This window comes from Talpa europaea, assembly GCF_964194135.1.
Source record: "Talpa europaea genome assembly, chromosome: 7".
Taxonomy (NCBI): domain Eukaryota; kingdom Metazoa; phylum Chordata; class Mammalia; order Eulipotyphla; family Talpidae; genus Talpa; species Talpa europaea.
This window is the reverse complement of record NC_140074.1, coordinates 132,982,273-133,005,538: the sequence shown is the minus strand read 5'-3', so window position 1 is coordinate 133,005,538 and position 23,266 is coordinate 132,982,273. Positions and strand designations below refer to the sequence as shown.

Sequence of the window (23,266 nt, the reverse complement as noted above, 5' to 3'; positions counted from 1 at the left end):
AGTAGCTCGGTTACTGTACAGGAGCGAGATTGAACTTCAGAGTGGTCTGCAGGGTCGCTCTCTTGACCTTCAGGATCCTGGAGTTTACATCCGAGATCCTCTCTCCTGAAGAATCTTAAAAAGGAAGATGGAGGAGGGCTGAGGCTGAGACCCTGGGTGTAGACTGCTTTTAGGCCGAGGGAGCAGAACAGCAAGTCGGGGAGACACCCACAGCTGCTCCTCACCGGCCCCGAGATCCCAGGAAGCCAGGCAGGACCAGAGCCTCAGCCTCCCTGGAAGTGATGCTGACATGCCACATGCTGACCGAGAAGCTGAGTGTGACGTGTGAGCGCGTGTGTTTGAGGAAGAAGTCACAGCTTGTGGCGACTCCCTAACAGCTTAAGTGGAAAAGTCACAAAAATAACCAAAATACCTTTTCTCGAGACAGAAAACAAAACAAAACAGGTAGTTTCAAAGAACAAAAATACTTTCCAGTTTTTGAGTTTTAGGATTTTCACCTTGCAGCAACTAGCGTCCTAAATAAGCTTTCCTTTTCACTGACAGGAAGGCACTGGGAAGTTCACCTGCCTTCAGTTCATACTTCCCGACGAAAGCCTGTCATGGCTCCATCAGGCCTGCTTTATTATTATTATTATTTTTTTTAATTTTCTAGAGGCATGTTTTATTTATTTATTTATTTGCTTGCTTGTTTTTTTGTTTATACAAGCACTGGGCACAGTCAGAAGCGCAGGAGGGTGAGAGAATGCACCAGAGCCAAAGCGGGGAGCAGAGCAGGCAGAAGGAGCGAAGTACACTGCTGAGGGGAGCAGCGGGCGGCAGAGGAGGTCTGCGCGCCATGCAGGACCCTCCTCTGGTGGCCGGGGAGCAGCCGGGGATCGAACCGGCGCCGCAGAGGCTGACGGGCAGCTTTGCAACCCAGCGCTCAACCACTGCGCCACCGGGGAGGCCCATCATCAGGCCTGCTTTAAATTACGACAATCAAAAGACCATAATGAAGGGGAAACGCAGACGCCAGAGAAGGAAAGCCCAGAAGCAGCGAGCCACGGGGGTCTGCGAGCAGATGCGCCCTGGACGGGCTTCTGGCGAAGGGTTTCTTACCTTTGCCTTTTCACTCGGCTCTATGACGATGCCATTGGTGGAATTATTTAGTTCTCTGGAGACGACACAGAGGAATTCTGCCTGGTCCTCGTTTCCATAGTTATAGGAAGATCCAATACTGATCAGCTGATAAAACAAGAACAGGGCGAACATGTAAAATTCGAAGGTGCCACACTGTCAAACTCTCCGGTCGGAACTATGGTTTCACTTTTCCCAGGCTGAGGAATTCTTTGGGGCTGTCATACCCCCGTGGGCAGCTGGATCTCAGTCTTTCATCAGGGCATCACGGGTAGAACTTCCCCAAAGCAGCAGTGAGTCCTGCAATGTCACTTGCAACAACCCCAAAGGCGGCAACTAGGATGAACACAATCGTGCCCCTCTAGCTAACACTCCGGGGAAAGAGAATGTTTCTGTGAATGAAAATGGACACTTGATTCACAGTCAAACCACCTACACAGATTGCTCATCCTTTTTTTTTTTTTTAAAAGATTTATTTATTTATATAAGCACTGGGGTACAGGTCAGAGGCGCAGGAGTGTGAGAGACTCCACCAGAGACAGAGCAGGGAGCAGAACAGGCAGAAGGACCAAAATCCACTGCTGAGGGGTGCAGCGGGCGAGACAGGAGAGGTCTGCTGCGCCATGTGGGAATCTCTCTGGCCGGCAGGGAATAGAACTGGCATCGCGGAGGCTGTGGACAAGCCCACAGTGCTGGGCTCAATCTGCTGTGCCACCAGGGAGGCCCCTACTCATCCTTAACACAGAAGTCCTAAACAAGAGACTGGCACTTGGAAGGCTCTAGACAGCACCAAGCCAATCACTAGATAGTTATATAAGCCACACGCTGCTGGTGCTCCACCCTTTTCGTAGAGCTGAATTCAGGATTCAGTTTTAGCTGGGAAGAGCACATGTGGAGGGAGAAGCTGAGCTCAGGGTGAGGCCATCCTGGTAAAACCCAGAGCCTCACACTGGAGAGCGTGACGGACTCGCCATGGGGCAGGGGTCCACAGCCCAGACCTCCCGTGCTTTACCTCCCTCCCCACAGGACAGAGTCAAGGGAGCATACGTGCCCCTCCCACGGGACATTAAATAGAGATAGACAGTAAATTATTCACTGTATTTCACAAAGTACACTTAAATACTTTACTCTTTGCTTAAACTTTACATTAGGGAAAGCATTTCTGGGGTGCAAGCATGGCAACTTTTTGCATTGCACACCTGAACAAGACCTAAGCCCACACAGGGCCTCCCTGGTGGCGCAGGGGTTAAAGTCTCAGCGCTATCAAGTTATCCGCAGCCACTAGGGCACAAGTTCCATCCCTGGCCAGGGAGCTACCCACATGGCACAGCAGACCTCTCCTGTCTCCCCGCTACTCCTCTCAGCTGCGGATTTCAGTAGATCTGCTTGTTCTGATCCCCACTCTGTCTCTGGCGAATCCTCTCACTCCCTCTCCTACCTCTGGCCTACACCCTAGTTTTTGTATGCATAAATAAATAAAAATAAATCTTTAAAAAAAAAAAGATCTAAGTCCACACAGTAGCGCCTTACAGTGTGGAGTGGAGAGGGGAGTAATGCGGGCTTGGCTCTGGAGACAGAGGCCCCGTCGTATTTGACCTACAAGCCAGCACTGTGTAAAATGCAGAGTGAATTTTATTTTAGAAGGTGACAGTTGGACCGACCTCTTAAATGCCACATAAAAATAGCACAATCCATATCAAATTATAACAAATTCACACGAGGCACGCTCAGTCTCCCTGTGTACTGAGGACAGAGGTGAGCTGAACAATCCTGCCATCTAATGGAAACAAACAGGAAAGCTGATTCTCAGTTGCTTTGTTTTGCTACCTCCCTCTGCCACAGACTGCAGGAACAGAGCTGGAGAGACTGGGGAAGCGCCCACGTCACACCTCGCAGCATGTCTGGCTCCTTCAGTCACGCCAGTTCGTGGAGAGGGTTACAGATATATTCAGAAGACAGAGCTCCGGCCCTGCAGCGGGGAAGGGAGGGCTGCTGAATTCCAGTCTTCATTTGGTACTTCTAGAAAGTGTCCACAGAGCACTTTCCCCACGAAATGCCTGTGCTTCAGTGGCAGAACTAGAAGAGCGCCCCGTGGCCATCCCACAACCTCCAGGAGTGGCTTTTTTCTACACCACTGCTAACTCAGCTGTAGCCATAAAGCACTCCTGAAAGCCTCCCTCTGAGGGAACACCGCCAAGGGGAGGCTCTGTCAGATCTAAACAAGCTGGCGGGCTCCCTCCGGGCACCGTCAAGCTGAAGCTGCGGACTGAAACTGTAGTGGCCTCCGTTTTCCCAGCTTACCGCACGGGCCACACAGCCGTCCCCCTTGAGTTGCTCTCTCTCGCTGTGATTTTGGACAGGCCGACACCTGGCCCAAGGGAACACTCCCGGCTGGCCTGGCTACCAAAACGGGCCTTCGAAGCGTGGACTTGCAGGTTGGGAGGTGAGGCTGCCCCCCGTCAGCGACTTACCTGTTCAAACTTCCAGCCGTCAGACATAGTGGAGACCATCTGCGTGAGCTCCTCCTCCTGGCACTGCAGGACTCTGTACACGTGCTTCACGGGCCCCTGCCGGCACCACATAGACGTTAAAGTACAGTGTCAAGGACATGACAGCCTGCAGAGGCCTCGGCGAGGCTCTTCAAAAGAATAAACCCCGAAAAGCCCTGTGCTCAGGTGTTTTTCCTTGGTAGCCCTCCGCTTTCACAAGCAGCACAGTAGTCTTTCTATGAAAAGATTACCCAGGAAAGAAAGAGAAAAAAAAGGCTAAGAGCACAGATCAGTGATAGAACAGTTCTGAACTTCAGAGGGCTGGATCAGGTGAGCATGATTCTGAGAGACTTAGATTTCATCATCTATTTTCCTATGGAGAAAACAGTGGAATTACTTTGAACAAGAAATCCACTTTTTTTTTTTAAATCCTTCACATCCACAAGGTATTTTTACCCTGCTGATGCTACTTGAAAGCGAAAGTGACACCATACTAAAGGGCACCTCTCTTGTTACAGAAATGTGGTGAGTAAAACATATCTGGTCTTTGTACCAGGTTCCTGGCACAGAAAACCTGAGACCCTGGGACTCTCCAGAGCAATAAATGTGTCCCGAGTATGCTAATGAGCTGGTCCCCAGAAAGACCAGGCTTGAGGGTGAGGACTTCCAGCCATACCCCGACCTGCAGAGGGGGTAGGGGTTCCAGTCTCCAACGGTCAACATGTTTAGATTTGATCAACCATGCTTCTGTAATGACACCTTAAAACCCCCTAAACAATGGGGTTCAGGCAGCTTCCAGTTTGCAAGCACTCGGGCACACCCTGCCTGCCCTCCTACCCAAGGGCCCTTTAGGACCTCGCCCAGACCAGGAAACCACCTGGTGGTTCATTTGCATCCTTCGTAATGAACAACAGTGAGGATACCATTTTCCTGAGTTCTAGCAACTTATCAAACCTGAAGCAGGGAGCCCTCTGATTTGTAGTCAAGTTGGACAGAAGTTGTCAGCCTGGGACGATGCGGGACTCGTGAGTGGCGCCTTGAGTGAGCGCACCTGTGGCCTGAGCCCCGAGGAGGGGCGGGAGGGCCTCATGTAGAGTCGTCCACAGGTTCTTGAAAACTGTGACTTTAAGCCAAACAACATATATTGAAACCAATTTACCACAGGCCAACTGACATAAACAAGAGTTAAATTACGATGGCAGGGGCCTCCCTGGTGGCGCAAGGGGTTAAGACGCAACCTATGAAGTTGTCCACGGCCACTGTAGCACGAGTTTCATTCCCGGCCAGCCAGGGAGCTACCCACATGGCGCAGCAGACCTCTCCTGTCTCACCCGCTGCTCCCCTCAGCAGTGGATTTCAGTAGATCTGCCTATTTTACTCCCTACTCTGTCTCTGGTGAATCTTCTCACCCCCGACACCTCTGGCCTGTACCCCAGCTCTTGCATGCACAAATAAATAAATCTTTAAAATAAATTACTATGGCATATTTCTTTTTTTTTTTTTTTTATAAAGATGTATTTTATGTATACACGAGCTGGGGCACAGGCCAGAGGTGTGGGAGGATGAGAGAATTCACCAGAGACACAGCGGGGAGAAGAACAGGCAGACGACTGAAGACACTGCTGAGGGGAGCAGCGGGTGAGTCAGGAGAGGTCTGCCATGCCATGTGGGTTGCTTCCTGGCTGGCTGGGCACTGCAGAGGCTGTGGACAGCTTCACAGCACTGCACTCAACCACTGTGCCGCCGGGGAGGCCCCTGGAATATTTCTGGTCACAAAAACATCACCAAACTTCTGATATTAAACAAGAATTTGTATTCATTCATTCACCTTTCTAACCTGCTTATTTCGGTACAGGGTCAGCTGTTGTTGGCAGCCCGAGGTGGGCCCCACGCTGGACAGCACATCCGCCCACAGCAGGTGCACTCCCACCTGCACCCCTCAGACGGGGACTGAGACGCACTAATGAACCTGCTGTGCAATCTCTGGGATGTGGGAGGTAACCAGAGTCCCCGGAGGAAACCCACACAGATGTGGGGAGGACGTGCAGGGAACCATTTTTTTCCTCTCATTGTTGTAACTAAACGTTGTAGGGCCCAAAGCAGTTACGACTTCTGTGTAGTTAGAATCAGGATTGAGGCCAGGTGGTGCCAGAGGAACCATTTGCTGCTGGCTCGACTCCAGCGCACGGGGCCCAGGCAGAAACTGAAAGGGTGAGAACTGGAAGTGACACCCCTGACCACTGACACTTCAGGTTTGGTGACAGGGGGTGAAAAGTCAAAGTTAGCGAGGGTGTGGGTGGTCCTGGGCAGCAGGTGCCCCTCATAGAAGTTCCTGCTCACGGAAGGGAGGCCCAGGAGGGCTCAGTGTTTAGCCATCTGGGCTCCTCGGAGTTGGGGCCGACAGCTGCACCCCTGCAGCCTACGAGGTAGGCCTGGAAGCACAAACAGCAACAGGGCTGCAGCAAGGATGCCCAGTCACAGGGGCCAGTTATGCGCTGTAAGATTGAAAGAAAATATGGACCGTTTCCTTAAGAGTAATGAAAACTTACACTCAGGACTTTTTCCAAAGGATGGGAGGGCTGCAGAAGAGCAGTTTTAGACCAGCTCACTACGTGGGAACGTGGACAAGCAAAAGCAACCACTGGTCACTGAGTTCCATAAGCCCACAATGCTACCCACTTCTCTTGGCTCCACTGCGGTCCTGAAAGGCAGGTTTTGGCTCCTGTCTACACTTGGGCGTCTATACTGGGTGCTGATGTTCAGATGCAGCCTTAGCCCCGCTGCACAGCTGACGTGGATGAAGGTAGAGCTGGGACTTGGGCCCACATCTGCCTGATGTAACTGTATTCTTTTTTCTACACTTTCTCCTAAGTGATGAACAGTTACCATCAACCAAGTTACCAACATTAAAAAAAAATAAAAACTTCCTGGGCCTCCCCGGTGGCGCAGCGGTTGAGCACTGGGTTGCGAAGCTGCCCACAGCCTCTGCGGCGCCGGTTCGATCCCCGGCTGCTCCCCGGCCACTGGAGGAGGGTCCCTCATGGCGCGCAGACCTCTCCTGCCGCCTGCTGCTCCCTTCAGCAGTGTACTTCGGTCCTTCTGCCTGCTCTGCAACCTGCTCCGGCTCTGGTGAATTCTCTCACCCTCCCGCACTTCTGACTGTACCCAGTGTTTGTAAAAATAAACAAAAAAAAATATATATCTTAAAATAAATAAATAAAAATAAAAACTTCCTTCCCTATAAAATCTAGGACAAATCTTCCAAGGATTTCAATAGCTCTAAACCACACATTCTGGAAACAACCAGGTGTTTTATATTACAAACTCAGAGCATCACAAAAGGTCTATGGTTCTACCAAAGTCCCAGCCAGCGGAGATGTCTTTATTGCCTTTTCACTTTTCTCTTCCAAAGTAAACCACTGGTGGTCAAGCGAACCAAGGTCAAGCACCTAGCAAAGAATGTCCTCAGAGACAGCAAAGCACAAGCTGGTGGCCACCACTAAAGAAGATGAGGGGGTCACTATAAAGAGGGCAGGACCCCCACATTTTGGGCCTCACCTTAATGTCTGCCCCATATACTTCCTTTAAATGCGAACCCGTAAAAGGTCTGAATGTGAAGGGGCAGCTGTGGAAATCCACACGAGGCTGAGCCCATCTTAGAGCCATGTGCCCTCAAGTGCAGAAGAGAACATCTCTGAGCAGCAGCACACCCAGTGCTGAGTTTCACCAAGTAAAAAGGACAGATGGGAAGATCAATTAACATAAAAAATGCCTTGACATTCTTAGAATAAAAAAGCTTCCAACTGGGTATAAATCCATGAGCCTTGAGAATCTAGAGGACTAATTAGCTTAACTGCTGTCATCAGATAGAAACCTCATGGTGCTCGAGGACTCAGCTGGTGGCACGCCCAGGTGTGACGACCTGAATGGTCTCCAATCATACAGGTCATAGGGCCATTAATAAGCAATCCAGAGGTTTTTTGGTATGTGGAAAATTGAGGATCAAGCTGTCACAGTGTACGATGCCACGTAAATACAACATGAGGCGACAAAAAATTTGGCGACACTAGGTAGTATTTTCAATCTGTAAACCAAACGTTCATCTTTGAATCTTAGCAAGGAGTCTTTCAACTGCTGGTCAGATGAAAGAGAATGTGAAGAGTAAGTCCTGCTTCCCACCTCTGCAAGTGGGGAGAAGGAGGGTAAGAGAATTTATTTTTTGTCATTGATTCAGTTATTCAACCAGATAATTCCATTTAGAGCCAGGAAACTTTGACACATGAAGCCTAACACAGAAAGGGGATGGAACCATTTTTTGTGAAAAGAAATAGAGGCTTCCCCAGTGGCGCAAGGAGTTAAGCACCAGCACTATGAAGCTATCTGCAGCTACTGCAGCACAAGTTCGATCCCGGCCAAGGAGCTGACCCACGTGGCACAGCAGACCTCTCCTGTCTCCCTGCTGCTCCCCGCAGCAGTGTATTTCAGTACCTCCACCTGCTCTGCTCCCTACCGTCTCTGGTGAATCCTCTCACCCCCTGCCCCCCGCCCAACACCTCTGGCCTATACCCTAGCTCTTGTATGCATAAATAAATAAAAATAAATCTTAAAAAAAAAAAAAAGAGTTCAAAACCCATTACTTGTGATGTTCTGTTCTCATTGTCCCGTATCCTTTCCTTAACCAGGCGCACCAGAGATGCGATGTTGTAGAACTCTGCTTCTTCCAGCACACCTAGAACAAGGACCAAACCAGAGTTAGAGATGAGTGTGAACTTCCCAGAAAAACAGCAAGAACAGACTGGGGTCTACATGCTTGCTTGCTAAGAATTGCTTTTGCAAGTCTGGGCTCACTCTTTCAGCCTTAGGGGCATTTCTTTGGTGTTTAGGGTATACCTGTTGCAGTCCCCAACATAAATGATCAAGCACAAGGTTCTGCCCAGCTCCCTCTGTGGCACTCCTGTGATGCCCCACCTGGCACCTGGCACCTTCCCATTAGCAGTAGGACACGTTTCCCATCTGTCACCTAGTTTCTGGAACTGGTCACACTGGACAACTCTGGAGCTTGCAATTTTTACCCAGTTTGTCCTAAAGATGACTGAGGGTAGGGGCGAATGTACAAATTTATGTGGACCAAATTTAACAGGATGCTTATTATTTGAACAATATGAAAGCAATCAATGTAAGATTTTCATGTTAAATGAAATCAAAGGACTTAGACAGGACGACTAAATGGGATATGTGATCCTGTGCCAGGAAAATAATTTGCTATACAGGTCATTATGGGAACAACTTAAAAAACTATAAAGTTATTTATACACACACACACAAATATATTTATCAATATTAAACCTCCCACATCTGATGAATACATTGTATTTATGTAAATCACACTGAAGTATTCAGGGATAAAGTCTCTATCCTCAAATGGTTCAGAAATAAAAGCTATGGGGAGGCAGGCAAATGAATGAATGATAATGCAAATATGACCAAAAAAGTTAAAAATCAGTGAATCTGGATAAGGGAATTCTTTGCACTATTCCTACTCTTATACTCTAAGTTTGAAATTATCTCAAGATAAAACTTTTTTTTAAGGTAATAGGAACATATATAAGATTCTTCTTTGCAAGAAATAAGATTACCCATGAGTCTGCATTGTCCAAGCTGAATGGTGACCACATGGAATTTCCAGTACTATTACCATTACTTTTCCATGCATTTAAAATGTTTCTCTTTTTAAGGGAGCATTAAAAAGAACTAGAGAGAGAGAGAGAGAGAGAGAGAGAGAGAGAGAGAGAGAGAGAGTAGAGTAGGGAGGGAGAAAGACTGGTTCTTCTTTTTACTGTAACAGAGGTTTTGCAGACACTTCATTAACAGGTGCAGCCATTACAGCTGTCTTACTCAGAGCTAAAGCTCTGAGATCAGGGTGCTCTGGATTTAAGGACATGGCCCAATCTTCTTCAACTGAACACCTTCAGGGAGACCAAACCAAGCCTTTCAGAGAGATGTCTAGACCCACCTACACTCCAAATGCCCTACAAACCAAAAAGATGAGGCAACAGATGATGTACTCGACAATGGGCTGCAGAATGAATTAGGTCAGCTGCAAAAATTTACAAGGAAGCATGAGACCAGTCTTAAAAGAAATGAGGCCAAGCCTTTATTTTTTTTTTTTTTACAGCTGCAAGTTCAAATGAAAACTTAAAATATAAATATCTAAATGTCAGAGATGTGTTACTTCAGGCTACGGACATTCGCAGCTCTCACATTAGCAGATGCAAAAAGAGATCCTGAGAATTCTGCAAAAAAAAACCCCTGAAGCTGTCTGCAAAGCTGAGCTACCTGTTTTCCTTTGCACTGAGGAGGCTGAACTGAGCCCGCTGGGCTCCCTTAAACAAGACGCCCTTGGAGGAGACGAGGTAACTGCAGGCTGCCTGCTTACTGTCATAACCCTTCACATACCTGCACATTAAGTCGATGAACGTCGCATACAAAATTCAAATCTATGAGAGTGTTACAGATTTGACCTAAATCCTGAAAATGCCCAGTGCAGACATGGTTCCTACCTTCTTCAGCCAGCTCCTTGGTAATGATGAGCTTCCCGTGGCGGAGGTAGTTTAGGATAGGACCAAAGTAGGTGGGGTCCCTGTCAATCAGATAGGCCCCTGTCTCATCCTGTCAACCAAACACAAGGGTATCCAACAGTAAGGATGGGGTTTCAACCCCCCTCTCACAATTTATTACTCAGAGGGCAAGTTTTGCTAGAGGTTTGCTTACCACAAACTACTGGCAAGAAGGCCAGCTTTAGGTATCCTGTCCTTGAAGATCATTTCAGGGAGGGTGTTACGGATGTACACATGTAGGGTTTACTTTAACTTCTAAAATCTTTACTTGGACCCAATCACCAACATCCTTTTGTGGAATATTTGTTAGAAAGGAAGAAAATGCCATAGTTGCATGACTAATTTTTTGCTTGAGATGGACAATCTGACTTTTCTATTGTCCCTGAAATCACATTCCTAAATCTAAGAAAACCTCTGTTTGGTTGGCAATGCTTGGGATCTCAAGGCCAACACCAGTGGGAGTCTGCATTGCCAGCTGTAATCTCACACACCCCAGCACTGTGCCCAGAGGAAACTTGGCACTGCCCAGGACTTGGCTGTGAACAGCTTTAATCCTCTTCATCTTTACAGTAAAAGGAATGAGAAGAGATGCTTCTATTACAACAAGGAAGATTAGGGTAGAGAAAAACAATTCCTTTATAAGCAAGGGATCTGGGAACTCTTTAAAGTTAGGGCAGGACAGGCTGCCATCAATCCGAGATTTACTAGATAGGTAGGAGATGAATAAATGAAACCAACAAAAGTTTAATCCACCCAACTCTTGCAAGGTAAGAGCTGAGTACTGCGTGGATAGAAAGTGGGGTACTCAATGGTCAATGCCTGTTAGGAACTGATACAAGTTAGGAACTGAAACTATATATGAATATATAGTGTAAAAATAAAGTCAAAGAACAGCTCAAACAGGAAATGGGTTAAGTGTCTTGTCACCTCTCAACCCTTGGGTTAACAGCCATGCATCTTGTCCTACAACATTCTTCGCTTTGCAGTTTCCCTCAGTCTAAACCTGTTGGTTTAGATTTGCACTGGCAAGGGGCAACCTCTTTCCAAGGAATGTAGATCGTGATCTCCAACATGGACCTAAGCTAAAGCAGTGACTGTCACCAGATCCAAGTTCAGGGACACAGACCACAGTGTCATCCCAGCAGCGGCCCTTCCCGCAGCCTCAATCAGGGTCAGACTCGGGCTTTGCCCCACTTGGCAGAGGGGTCCGGGAGGAAGTATAAGAAAGCTACAAAGATGCCTAAGCTCACCCTGACCCAGTTCTGGAGGCATCTGGCACAGGCAGTGAGAGGCTGAGGAAGAGCCAGGGAGAAACTCATGCCGATCTCAGGGGCTGGGAAGAGGCGTGGGGGAGAACACGGAGAAGGGGTGTGGAGCAGGTGCTCGTCGGTGCGGGTGGGCACAAAGTGTGGGGAAGGAGTAGCTGAGAGCCAAGGGCGGGGTCAGAGAGAAAGCGGGGTGCGCCCGAGGATGCGGGAGAAGCGTCCCCGGGGCGAGCCTGGCCGGGAGGGGGGCGGGAAGGGGTCCCGGCGCGGGGCCTCCGCCGGCGAGGAGCGTGTGGCGGGGGTCTGGGGCCGGCTGCGGCGGAGCGCGGGGCTCCGCAGGCCAGGGGCGCGCCCGAGGGCGGGGCGCACCTTGTCCGAGTCGAGCTCCGGGTCCTCCTGGCAGCAGAGGCGGCAGAGGAACGATTTGGGCTCCCGGCCCAGGGTCTGTCTGGTGGTCACGAAGTAGGTGCCGCCCACGTTCAGCCGGACCCAGCGGGCCGCGCCGCCGCCCCCCGCCCGCTCGGGCGGCCCGGGACCCGGCTCCAGCGGCTGCGCGGCGGCGGGCGGGCGGCTGTGCGCGCGGGCCGCGGGGCCGGCGGGGCGAGGGCTGGGGGGGCCGCGCCCCGGGCCGCCCGCGTCGCCCAGCGCACCCCCGCCGCCCCCACCCAGCCCCGCCATCGCCGGGTCCAGCTGCAGCTCCGCCATCTTGGGCCGCCGCCGCCGCTGCCCGCGCGCCGCCGGGCCGGCCCATCCCGCGGCAGGGAGAGCCGGGCCGGCCCATCGGCGGGGGCGGGGCCGGGGGAGAGGGACGCGAGCGCCCCCAACCAGCGCCCGGAGACCCGCGAGGCGGCGGCGCTGTGCCCGCCCCCGGGGGCGGGACGTCCGGGGCCGACCCGCGTCTCCATTGGTTATCCCGCGATGCCAGCCCCGCCCCTCTAGCGCTGTGGTTGGCTGAGGGGAGGACTTCCGGCAACCCGCTTCCGTCGCTTCCTGAGGTGGACTCTGGGCCGTCGGGGTCGCTGAAGGTGAGTGGAGCTGGGGGCCTCGGCGCCTCGGCCCTGCCGCCTCCGACACTCGCGCGCCGACCCAGGTCGCACCCCAGAGCGGGGCGCCGGGCCCTGCGGCTGCCCCGTCGGCCGAGTGCTGCGCTCGGCCCTGCCTTCCCCCCTTGCCCCGCGCGCGAGGTCGCGGGACCCGGCGTGAGCGGCCGCCGCGGGCCGGCTCGGGCTGGGGGAGCGGCAGCTGACGGCTTGGTCGGGGTAACGGCGGGCGGGGCGGGATTCCGGGGTTCCGGCTCCCGCGAGGGGGGCGCCCAGCGCCCAAGGGCAGGACCCCAGCAGGTGTCCGGCCGGCGCCTCTCGCGGCCTGTCCAGTCTGGGCTCCCGCTGCGGGCGGCGCACCCCTTCGTCGCCGAAGCCCGGTTCCTGCCGTGTTTGGAAAAGTCCCTGTGAGCGCCCTGGTATCCCCGGCGTCTCGAGAGGACCAGGACATAACAGCTTTCCCGAGAAGGAAAGAAACAGCAGGTGTTGGACAGGTGTTTCTTGAAGACCCCGGGAAGATTTCTTCCACTTCCCTTGTGGGTCGGGCCCATCCAGCCCACAGTCTGGTAAAGACCTAGGGCTTTTCAAGTCCTTCTCCTGCTGTCTGATCCTGATCTCATTTCGTTTAAGTTGACTATTTAACTACTTTGCCATATTCTGTCTGGGTATTTTTTTTTTTTTTTAGAAAAAGGCCTGTGACCACTTTGCATCTGTTGTCACGTTCACTAGGTAGTGAATACCTCTTAGGAGGGTGTTACTAGTATGTGTAGGGAATGCGTTAATGCCGCAGGGCATAATCAGGCACGAATAGGAAGGTGTTGGTTGTGCACCTTGAATTTGTAAAGCTTAACTGCCCTTACCTGTCCTGATTTCTTTAATTGATAACACACACACACACACACACACACGCACACCCCTTAAATAGAGCGGACTGTAGGCCAGAATTTCTTCATCTGTAAATGGAGATAATATCAGCCCTGCTTATTTCAGGCTGTTGAAATTGTCAGATGAAATTGGGCAGGTCATTGGCTCTACAGTTTTATCCAGACTTAAGGGGGCTTTCTGCCCCCTCCCTGTCAGATTGTGATATTCCTGCACCTTAAAGACTTGCTTGAGCCTAAGATGCCCTTTTGGGAACTCCAAGAACACTGTTTTGTTCTGACCTATTTTATTTTTCCAGGATCTCAAGATGGCTGGGCGAAAACTTGCTTTAAAAGCCATTGACTGGGTAGCTTTTGGAGAGATCATTCCCCGAAACCAAAAGGCTATTGCCAACTCCCTGAAATCCTGGAATGAGACCCTCACCTCCAGGTCAGTGCCTTTCTGAGAGAGCTTCTTGCCACTGGATATGGAATTACATGCCTGATAGTCTCCTGAAAAGGAACATAAAGAAATCCAGTCATTTTACAGATCCTTTTGTATGCGTCTGCTCTCCCTCCTAGAGAAAGGTGGGATGGTAGCTCCAGGTCAGGAATGAGGAGCCGGGGAATGACTGTGTGGGACTTTTGTTGGTCATGGGGCAATTGCTGACTTGGCTTTTCCGTGTGAGCAGGTTGGCTACTCTTCCTGAGAATCCCCCTGCTATCGACTGGGCTTACTACAAGGCCAATGTGAAGAAGGCTGGCTTGGTAGATGACTTTGAGAAGCAGGTGAGACCACACAATTTGTAATGTGGCTTTTGGGGGGAGCAGGAAGGTAGATAATTACAAACATAAGATGACAGTGAGGAAAGAAGGGTGGTGTTAAGACTCAGACCCCAAAAGAAGCTCAGGAGATGGGTTTGGCCAGAGGTCATGTGGTGGTAGCTTGAAATGGTGAATCAGAGAACTCAGGGGCTCTCCATTTCAGCAGGCTTCTTATCCAAAGAAACAGTCTGTGTGGCCTGAGCTGTGGGGCCGGACGGCAGTCACCTTAAATATTTCTGCTCATTTTGTCTCCCATTTAAACAAGATAACATCTTTTTCTACCTTTTTATTATTTTCGTCCTTTCTCTGCTCTTTTTCGCTGTTCCTTATAGCTACGATTTCTTATCCCCTTATCCTCTTCCCATATTACGCATTGAACCTCCGTATCTAAAGTTTGTTTGTTCATTCAATAGATGCTCGTTGAGGGCCTGCTCAGTGCCAGGTATAGTGCCGCGTGCCAGGCCGTCACACCGAGCACTTTCTTAGGAGACCGTCTCTTTCTCCCTTACGAACCCCATACTTTTGCCAATAAGTCCACTGGGGTTTGGTTTAAAAGAGAGATCAGAATTCCTTTAGAACTGCGAGGTTCTAAGAAACCAATTTCAAGCTCCTCAGTTCCAGCTGACCTTTCAGATGAAGAAACTCAGGCTCATAATAAAGCATTTTCCAGTTAGTGACAGTGGAGAAGAACCTCGAGCCCCCATTCCCGGCCTGCTTATTGTCCCCCGAAACACCCAGGTGCACACTGGTGTCCTCTTGAACGGGGAATGCGTTTCTATACGATCTGGAAGGGTTCGCAGCTTTGAGCCCTTTTTTTTTTTTTTTTAATTTTCTAGAGGCATGTCTTATTTATTTATTATTTGTTTGTTTGGTTTATACAAGCACTGGGTACAGTCAGAAACGCGGGAGGGTGAGAGAATTCACCAGAGCGGGGAGCAGAGCAGGCAGAAGGACCGAAGTACACTGCTGAGGGGAGCAGCGGGTGGCAGGAGAGGTCTGCTCGCCATGTGGGACCCTCCTCCGGTGGCCGGGGAGCAGCCGGGGATCGAACTGGCTGCAGAGGCTGCAGGCAGCTTCGCAACCCAGCGCTCAACTGCTGCGCCACCGGGGAGGCCCAGCTTTGAGCCCTTTCTTTTGGCTCCTAAGTAAACTGATAACAACTCCCTACCCCTGTGTTTGTAGTTTAAGGCCCTGAAGGTTCCTGTGCCAGAGGATAAATATACTGCCCTGGTGGATGCTGAAGAAAAAGAAGATGTAAGTCATTTGCTTGTTCTCGCTTTTGTTTATTCTCAATTCATTCTCTTCATCCTGACGGCTCTGTATTCCATAACAGTTATGTTAAGGTCAAGTGAATTTTTTTAAAGATTTATTTATTTATGCATACAGGAACTAGGGTGTAGACAGAGGTGTGGGGTGTGAGAGGATTCACCAGAGACAGAGTGGGGGGGCAGAACAGACGGATCTACTGAGATACACGGCTGAGGGGAGCAGCGGGGGGACAGGCAAGGTCTGCTGTGTCCTGTGGGTCAGCTCCCTGGCTGAGGATCAAACCTCAGGCTGCAGTGGCTGCCGATAGCTTGATTATGCCATGACTTAACCCCCGCACCACCAGGGTGGCCTAAGGTCGAGTGAATTTTAAAAAAGGAGCATGAAAAGAAGTCAGCTTCTAAGCAGTGCAGTAACAGGGATGAACCTCAGAATAATGATGCTGAGTGAAAGAAACCAGCAGAGATGTGCATAGCACATGATTCCATTTCTCTAAGCTCTTTTTTTTTTTTTTTTTAAATTTTCTAGAGGCATGCCTTATTTATTTATTTATTTATTATTTGTTTTTTTGTTTGGTTTATACATGCACTGGGTACAGTCAGAAGCATGGGAGGGTGAGAGAATTCACCAGAGCCAGAGTGGGGAGCAGAGCAGGCAGAAGGACCGAAGTACACTGCTGAGGGGAGCAGCGGGCGGCAGGAGAGGTCTGCGCGCCATGTGGGACCCTCCTCCGGTGGCCGGGGAGCAGCCGGGGATCGAACCGGCTGCAGAGGCTGCAGGCAGCTTCGCAACCCAGCGCTCAACCGCTGCGCCACCGGGGAGGCCCTCTCTAAGCTCTTGAAGTACTCCGAATCCATGGAAAATCCACACAAGTAGCTACCTGGAGGGGCTGATACATTTGTTGGCCATTTTGATGGTGGTGGATGGTTTCCTGATGGACGCTTAGCAAATGGTCCTCTTTCCACATCGCATTTTATTGTGCATCAGTGGCACCTCAGCAAAGCTGTGAAAAATCATGAGGGAGTTAGAATGAGGCAGGAAAATTATCCAACATAGTATTTAGATACCTGACTATTTGCTGGCAAATAGTTGGAATGCGGTGCTCCACCAAAAAGAAATGATTTTGAAAACAGAAATTTTTCCCTTCTCTTAAAGGTGAAAAGTTGTGCTGAGTTTTTGAACCTCTCAAAGGTCAGGATTGAAGAGTACCAGAAAGAGGTAAGGATGAGCCTTGGCCTTTGCCTGTGATATGTTTCCTTTCATGGCCACACCTTTCACCTAGCAGTCACCTGCCTTGGCTACCTTTTTTTTTTTTTTTTTTAAGGATTTATTTATTTATTTATTTTTACAAGCACTGGGTACAGTCAGAAGCGCGGGAGGGTGAGAGAATTCACCAGAGCAGGGAACAGAAAAGGCAGACTGACGAAATACACTGCTGAGGGGAGCAGTGGGCGTGGCAGGAGAGGTCTCCATGCTATGTGGGACTCTCGCCGGTGGCCGGGGATGGAACAGGCGCTGCAGAGGCTGCGGGAAGCTTCGCAGCCCAGCGCTCAACTGCTGCGCCACCAGGGGAGGCACTGTTTATTTATTTTTATTAAAGATTTATTTATTTATCTATTTATTTATTTATTTATACAAGCACTGGGTACAGTCAGAAGCGCAGGAGGGTGAGAGAAGGTGAGAGAATTCACCAGAGTCAGAGTGGAGAACAGAGCAGGCAGACCGACGAAGTACACTGCTGAGGGGAGCAGCAGGCGGCAGGAGAGGTCTGCGCGCTATGTGGGACCCTCACCCAGCGGCTGGGGATCGAACAGAGGCTGCGGGCAGCTTCGCAACCCAGCACTAAACCGCTGCGCCACCGGGGAGGCCCAGTTTATTTTAAAGATTTTTTTTTTTAAAGATTGATTTATGCATACAAGAACTGGAGTACAGGGCAGAGGTGTATGGGGTGAGTGGATTCACCAGAGACAGAGTAGGGAGCAGAACAGGAGATCTACTGAAATAAACTGCTGAGAGGAGCAGCGGGCAAGACAGGAGAAATTTGCTGCTCCATGTGGGTTGCTCCCTGGCCGGCCAGGGATCGAACTCTTGCTGTAGAGTTTGCTGATAGTTTCATCGTGCTGTGCTTAACCCCTTGCTCCACCAGGGAGGCCCCTGGCTTGGATTCCTTTTGTGTCTCTGCTTCCCTTAACACATTTTCCCCTCTTTCCAGCTGGAGAAGATAAAGAACATAATTCCTTTTGATCAGATGACCATCGAGGACTTGAATGAAGTCTTCCCAGAAACCAAGTTAGACAAGAAGAAGTATCCCTACTGGCCGCACAAGCCCATTGAGAATATGTAAACTTGAGTCCAGGAGAAAGTTCTGGTTCTCCTAATTCTGAATATTAAAAGTAATTATTATAGTGCTAGGTATGCCTGCTCCTTTGTGGTTGAGACAGTTACAGCTCTAAGGTGGCCTCATGAGAAGCTGGTTCTTGCTGAAATGGAAAGGTGAGGCGACAGGTGTGTGCTGGGCCACTTGGCTGAGGGTCAGGATATGTGGGTGCTAATTACTGTGCCCGCAGGGCTGTTGAAATGGTAAGGAATAACAGTGGGGGCGATGACAGTGGATTTCCCTGGAATATGAAAAAGAAGGATCATTATCTGCTGATTCCCTTGAACTTCCTCTTTGCTTTCAACCTCCGTGTTCCCTGGGGAGTGTGCTTCTCCGTTAGCAGATGGGCCGGGCCTGGCCGCAGCCGTAGTGCTAGGTGAATCATGGTGAGCTCCAGCGGGGACCTGCTGTTTTGTACTTTAGTTCTTGCGCATAAATGTGCTGCAAAAGGGACTTTTATTGCAGAGTCAAAACCTGTTAGAGCTTTGTGTTTGAACCTGGAAAGTTATTCTAGTTCCATTATTTCACTAAAAAGAAAAATTGCTGCTGTTTATCACAGCAGGATCCTGTGCAATGCCAGGAAATACAGGTGGGGTGAAGTTGGGGAGGCGTAATGAGCACTAATGGGGGGCACTGTAATTGAGTCACCTGGATACATCGTGCTTAAAATTCAGTCAGGAATTCGCCAGGGAGTCATCGAGAGGAGGCTGGATGAATCAAAGTGATTCATCTATAACTTTTCAAATCTATTTGTCTTGACATTGACTATGTTAACTTTATTGTGCTGTCGTTTGTTAGTGTCTTTGTTATACACATAAAAATAATTGTATTTTAAGGAAAAGAAGAATAAAGCAGGGGAGGGGGTGGAGGCCAGAGGACCTGGGATACCCACTGCTCACTCCCCTGATGTTTAGTTGCTGGCTTTAGGCTAATGTTCACAGTCGTGCCACCTCCTTTTTCTCAGAAAAATAACAGGACTGTAGTGGGAATAAAAAGGTAACCTGGAAAGCCTCTAGGGTAGAAAGTGATATATAAGCAAAGGGGACAGAAGGGTAGCATGCCCAGGCCAACAGTTTTGTGACGTCGCTAGCAAGGGTCACGGTGACTGATGCTCCCCAGTATAAGCCCATAAGCAAGCAGAGCCTGGCAGCATCACCCCTGATGTGTGGGGGCAGGGAAAGTGCAACTGAGGGGCAGGGTGTGCCCCACTTAGAGCTGCTTTAGTCATAACACAATCTGCCATGTTCCTGGCAGCTGCCACAGAAGGCTTTCATGCACAAAACAAAACAGACAAGCTCCTCATCCCTCCCCCCCAAGGCTGTGAGTCACTAACTGGCACTGCCTGGAAGCTGAAAGCCTAGGACCCAGAGGAGCGAAAACACGGAGACTCTAAAACAAGCCATTCGGTTTACTTGGGGAATGAGATTAGAACTCACGTTCTATGGAAAAGACCCTCTGAGTCCTGGGAAAGGTTTGTGACATAAAGGGGGAGGGCTCCTGGCAGTGAGGACACCTGCTCTCAGTCAAAAGCATTTGGATAGGATTGGGGCACATTTAAGTTTTATACCCTCCTGGATTGTTTGAAATGTTTGCATGGTGCACATTGGTTTTACTTTTAAGATAATCACTAATAAAACAGGATGTTGCTTTTCCGATCCCTAGAGAAAGAAGTACATCCTCTATAGCAAAAGGTAAAGATAGAAATCAAAAACAAAGGCCTGAATACAGAACCAAATGTGCCTGGGGGGGAGTGGAGGGGAAAACCATGTGCTTGAGGACCCTGCAGGCATTTTCCACATGAGTCCTGAACTCATCTGCCATCCTGGGGTGCAGCACCATGGTCCACAGTGCCCCCCAATTTTGGGACCGATTTTGCACTTCTCAGCTCCCATTCCGCAGCTGTCTGTCACCACATCCCACAGACTCCATTTCCTGAACATCTGTTTTCCTTCTCTTTGTGTTCCTGCCATTGCCTGTGTTCAGGGTTTGGTAATTGCTCCAGAACATTCACTTTCTCTCCCTAAATGATCTGTCCGCCTGTCCTTTCACCCACCCCCAACCCATCCTTTACATTGCTGCCCAGCAGATCTTTTCAAAATGCAAAGGGGGTTTTCACTCCTTTGCTTAAAACCCTCCTCTGGGTTCCCACTACTCAGGAGATCAAACACAGTCTCCTTACCCCTGACCCCCTTCTCTCTTGGAATACTGTTCTCCTTTCCCCACTATAGCCACAGCAAACTGAACTGTACTGCCCTCTCCAGCCTTACCACCAGGCATCTGCTATTTCTGCTAATCCTAGAAGATTAGAAAGATCTAGAAAATTCTAGAAGGTTCTTTGTTGCCTGTCAGGCACTATACCTAAGTCATATTTATATTTCCCAGGGCTTACCACTATGCTTGGCTTTTGAGAGAGTTACAGGGTTTTCCATATTTCCTGCCAGTTTTTCCCAAAGGAGACTCATTCCAAATACTATTCTGAGATCTTAGAAAAATAGAATTCTGCTTTATACTATGTCCCCGGTAACCTCAGGACTTTAATGTGCTCACTTTCAAATGCAATAAAAGACATGATTTTACTGTGTTGGTAATACTTCTGCAAAATACCTGAATTCTTAACACGGTTATGTTTCAGTATAAGTGGTGGCTTTATTTTTTTTCATTTAGTTTTGTTCCTTTAATCCAACCACCCGATTTTGTGAGAAGGAAACAATGTAAGGTTTTTGTAAATTAAAAAAACAAATACCACCAAGACCAAAAAAACAAAACTTACATGAATTCATTATAATCACAAGAGAAAAAAGAAAGATGAATGTGATCCTTTGGGGGTTCACCCTAGGTGGGCGAGCATCACACAGACCTGGATTAATGGGGTGAGCTAGTATATTAGCAAATGAGGGTGGTCACAATTTACAGAGCAGCTCAGGGTGTTCTACTGACTTGACATAAACATCTCATTCCTCCTCACCACTGCCTGTGAGGTAGGCCATGGATCAGCTAAGACCTTCGTCTCTGGGTGTGACTCTCCCCTGTGCCCCACCCTGCAAGCTTTTTTTCCCCTAAAGATTTATTTATGCATACAAGAACTGGGGTACAGGCCAGAGGTGTGGGGGGTGAGAGGACTCACCAGAGACAGAGTGGGGAGCAGAACAGGCAGATGGACTGAAATACACTGCTGAGGGGAGCAGCGAGACAGGAGAGGTCTGCTGCGCCATGTGGGTAGCTCTCTGGCTGGGGATCAAACTGATGCAGTGGCTTCATGGTGCTGAGACTTAACCCCTTGGGCCACCAGGGAGGCCCCCTGCGAGCTGTTTTTTAAAACGTGATTTCTCAATGGGCCCAGCCCCATCCCATAATCTAGGATGGGGGCAAGCGGGAAGGCGGCTCCATGGTGCAAGCCTGGCTGCTGCTGCAGCCCCCACGGGAGCAGCAGCATTGAAAACAGCGGCCTAAGACCCGGTGAGAGTAGAGAGAATAAAAGGATCCTTTCTGGGTGACCCTGGAGAAGGGACAGGAGGACTCTGCACTTCTGGTTCACTTGTGTTTGTTGTTTCTTTGACAAAAGTACCGCCAAACAGTGGTTTTAACAACTTTTTTTGAGTCAAGGACTTGAGAAAATCTGATGAAGGATACAGCCTCTCCCTGAGTAAATGTGGCAGCTCCAAAATGTGTGTGAAGTATTCAACCTGTGAAGTCCTCAGGAACTTGGATTTTCTCTCTCTCTCTCTCTCTCTCTCTCTCTCTCTCTCTCACATACACATACACACACACACACACAATATGATAACACATAGGGCCTCCCCGGTGGCGCAGCGGTTGAGCGCTGGGTTGAGCGCTGGGTTGCGAAGCTGCCTGCGGCCTCTGCGGCGCCGGTTCGATCCCCGGCTGCTCCCCAGCCACCGGAGGAGGATCCCACATGGTGCGCAGACCTCTCCTGCCGCCCGCTGCTCCCCTCAGCAGTGTACTTCAGTCCTTCTGCCTGCTCTGCTCCCCGCTCTGGCTCTGGTGAATTCTCTCACCCTCCCGCGCTTCTGACTGTACCCAGTGCATGCATAAACAAAACAAAACAAACAACTATAATAAATAAATAAATAAAAACATGCCTCTATTAAAAAAAATATATAAAAAAAATATGATAACACATATAGGAGAATGTGAAGGCCCAGTATTATTTACATCTCTGATTTTCCAATGGGACACACCTGTTCAGATAAAAAAAAGCAGAACATTCCCAGGACCCAGGAAGCCCCCCTTTAAGCTACACCCCCACCCACATTATCCTTCTAATGGCAGAGATTTGTTTTGTCTGCTTTTCCCCTTTCCTTCAGCTTCTGCTCTCAGAGGGGCGTTGTGAGGCTGCAGGTGTCCGGAAGCGCTTTTGGGAGCCCTAAATGCCAGGTCAGCTTAAGGGATGGGCCATGTGTCTTCCCTTTGACCCTCCAGACCAATCACCATCTTTCTCCCATCCTCAGCCTGGGGACACTGACCTGTTTTGGGGACACCGACCTGTTTAGGGGACACCACTGACTCCGTGACCTCGGGTTTCTGCTTGTGTGGGGTTAGAGGGGGTCCTACCAGGAGAGTGGTGAGAAAGAGGGGTGGCTGGTGTGTTTATTCCCCGGCTGCCTTCCTGCGGTGTCCAGGTTGACCTGAAGTCTAACCCTAACCCACCAGGCAACCCTCTCTGTGAACCTGTCTTTCTCTTCTTTCTAGAGCCTTCTTCCTCTTGCCCCTTCAAGCCCAGGAAGGGACTCCTCATTAGGGTGCATCCTGGAGTACTGGTCGCACGTGGTTTCCTTGCACCTGCCCTGGGTCCCTCTGATTGGAGAGTGCCCTCCTTTTCCTTGGCTGGACTGGGGTCCATGCAAGCGATGGGCATATTACCCCACTGTCCAGTGCGCGTGCACTTGCACTTGTGCGTGCCCCTCCTCCTCCAGACCCAGGGAGTGGCTGGTGGGTGCCCCCTGGACTGGCGGCTTGGATCTGGGTAGCACTTCATGCCCCTGCCCTTGTCTCCAGTGGGAGGCTTGGGAACAGGGAGGCGCTGTGGGCGCAGTTGTGCCTGCTCTTAACTTTATAGAGATGGGCTTGCCTCATTTGCAGGGTTTGCAGAGCACTCTCAGGAGGGGTTTGGTTGTCAGAAAGGCAAGGGGAGGAGGAGCCTCATTTACACTCATGTTGGTTTCATCAAAAAGAAAAGATAAATTCATTGCAACTGAGCATCGCACACACAAAATTGCGATCAGAAAGAAAACGTCTCATGGATTTGTTTTTTACCATGTAGATGGTTTAGGGAAAAAAAACCATATGCGAACAAAAACGATCGTGGCAGTAAATCAACTCACCCCAGATGGGACTCGAACCCACAATCCCTGGCTTAGGAGGCCAGTGCCTTATCCATTAGGCCACTGGGG

At 49.9% G+C, this 23,266-nt stretch overlaps 2 protein-coding genes across 2 annotated transcripts; one reads left to right on the top strand and one right to left on the bottom strand.

Moving 5' to 3' along the window:
* Positions 1-84: 84 nt before the first annotated feature.
* KCTD2 (potassium channel tetramerization domain containing 2) lies at positions 85-12,192 on the bottom strand (the record flags this gene model as incomplete). The annotated part of the gene is made up of 6 exons (XM_084238539.1): positions 85-114; positions 1,099-1,224; positions 3,588-3,683; positions 8,243-8,334; positions 10,166-10,274; positions 11,857-12,192. The coding sequence occupies 6 exons, from the start codon at positions 12,190-12,192 to the stop codon at positions 85-87; spliced, it is 789 nt and encodes a 262-aa protein (XP_084094665.1).
* Positions 12,193-13,713: 1,521 nt separating this feature from the next.
* ATP5PD (ATP synthase peripheral stalk subunit d) lies at positions 13,714-17,822 on the top strand (the record flags this gene model as incomplete). The annotated part of the gene is made up of 5 exons (XM_084238071.1): positions 13,714-13,838; positions 14,080-14,176; positions 15,395-15,466; positions 16,634-16,696; positions 17,691-17,822. Exons 1-5 carry the CDS (start codon positions 13,717-13,719, stop codon positions 17,820-17,822), a joined length of 486 nt encoding a protein of 161 aa, XP_084094197.1. The 5' UTR covers positions 13,714-13,716.
* Positions 17,823-23,266: the final 5,444 nt, after the last annotated feature.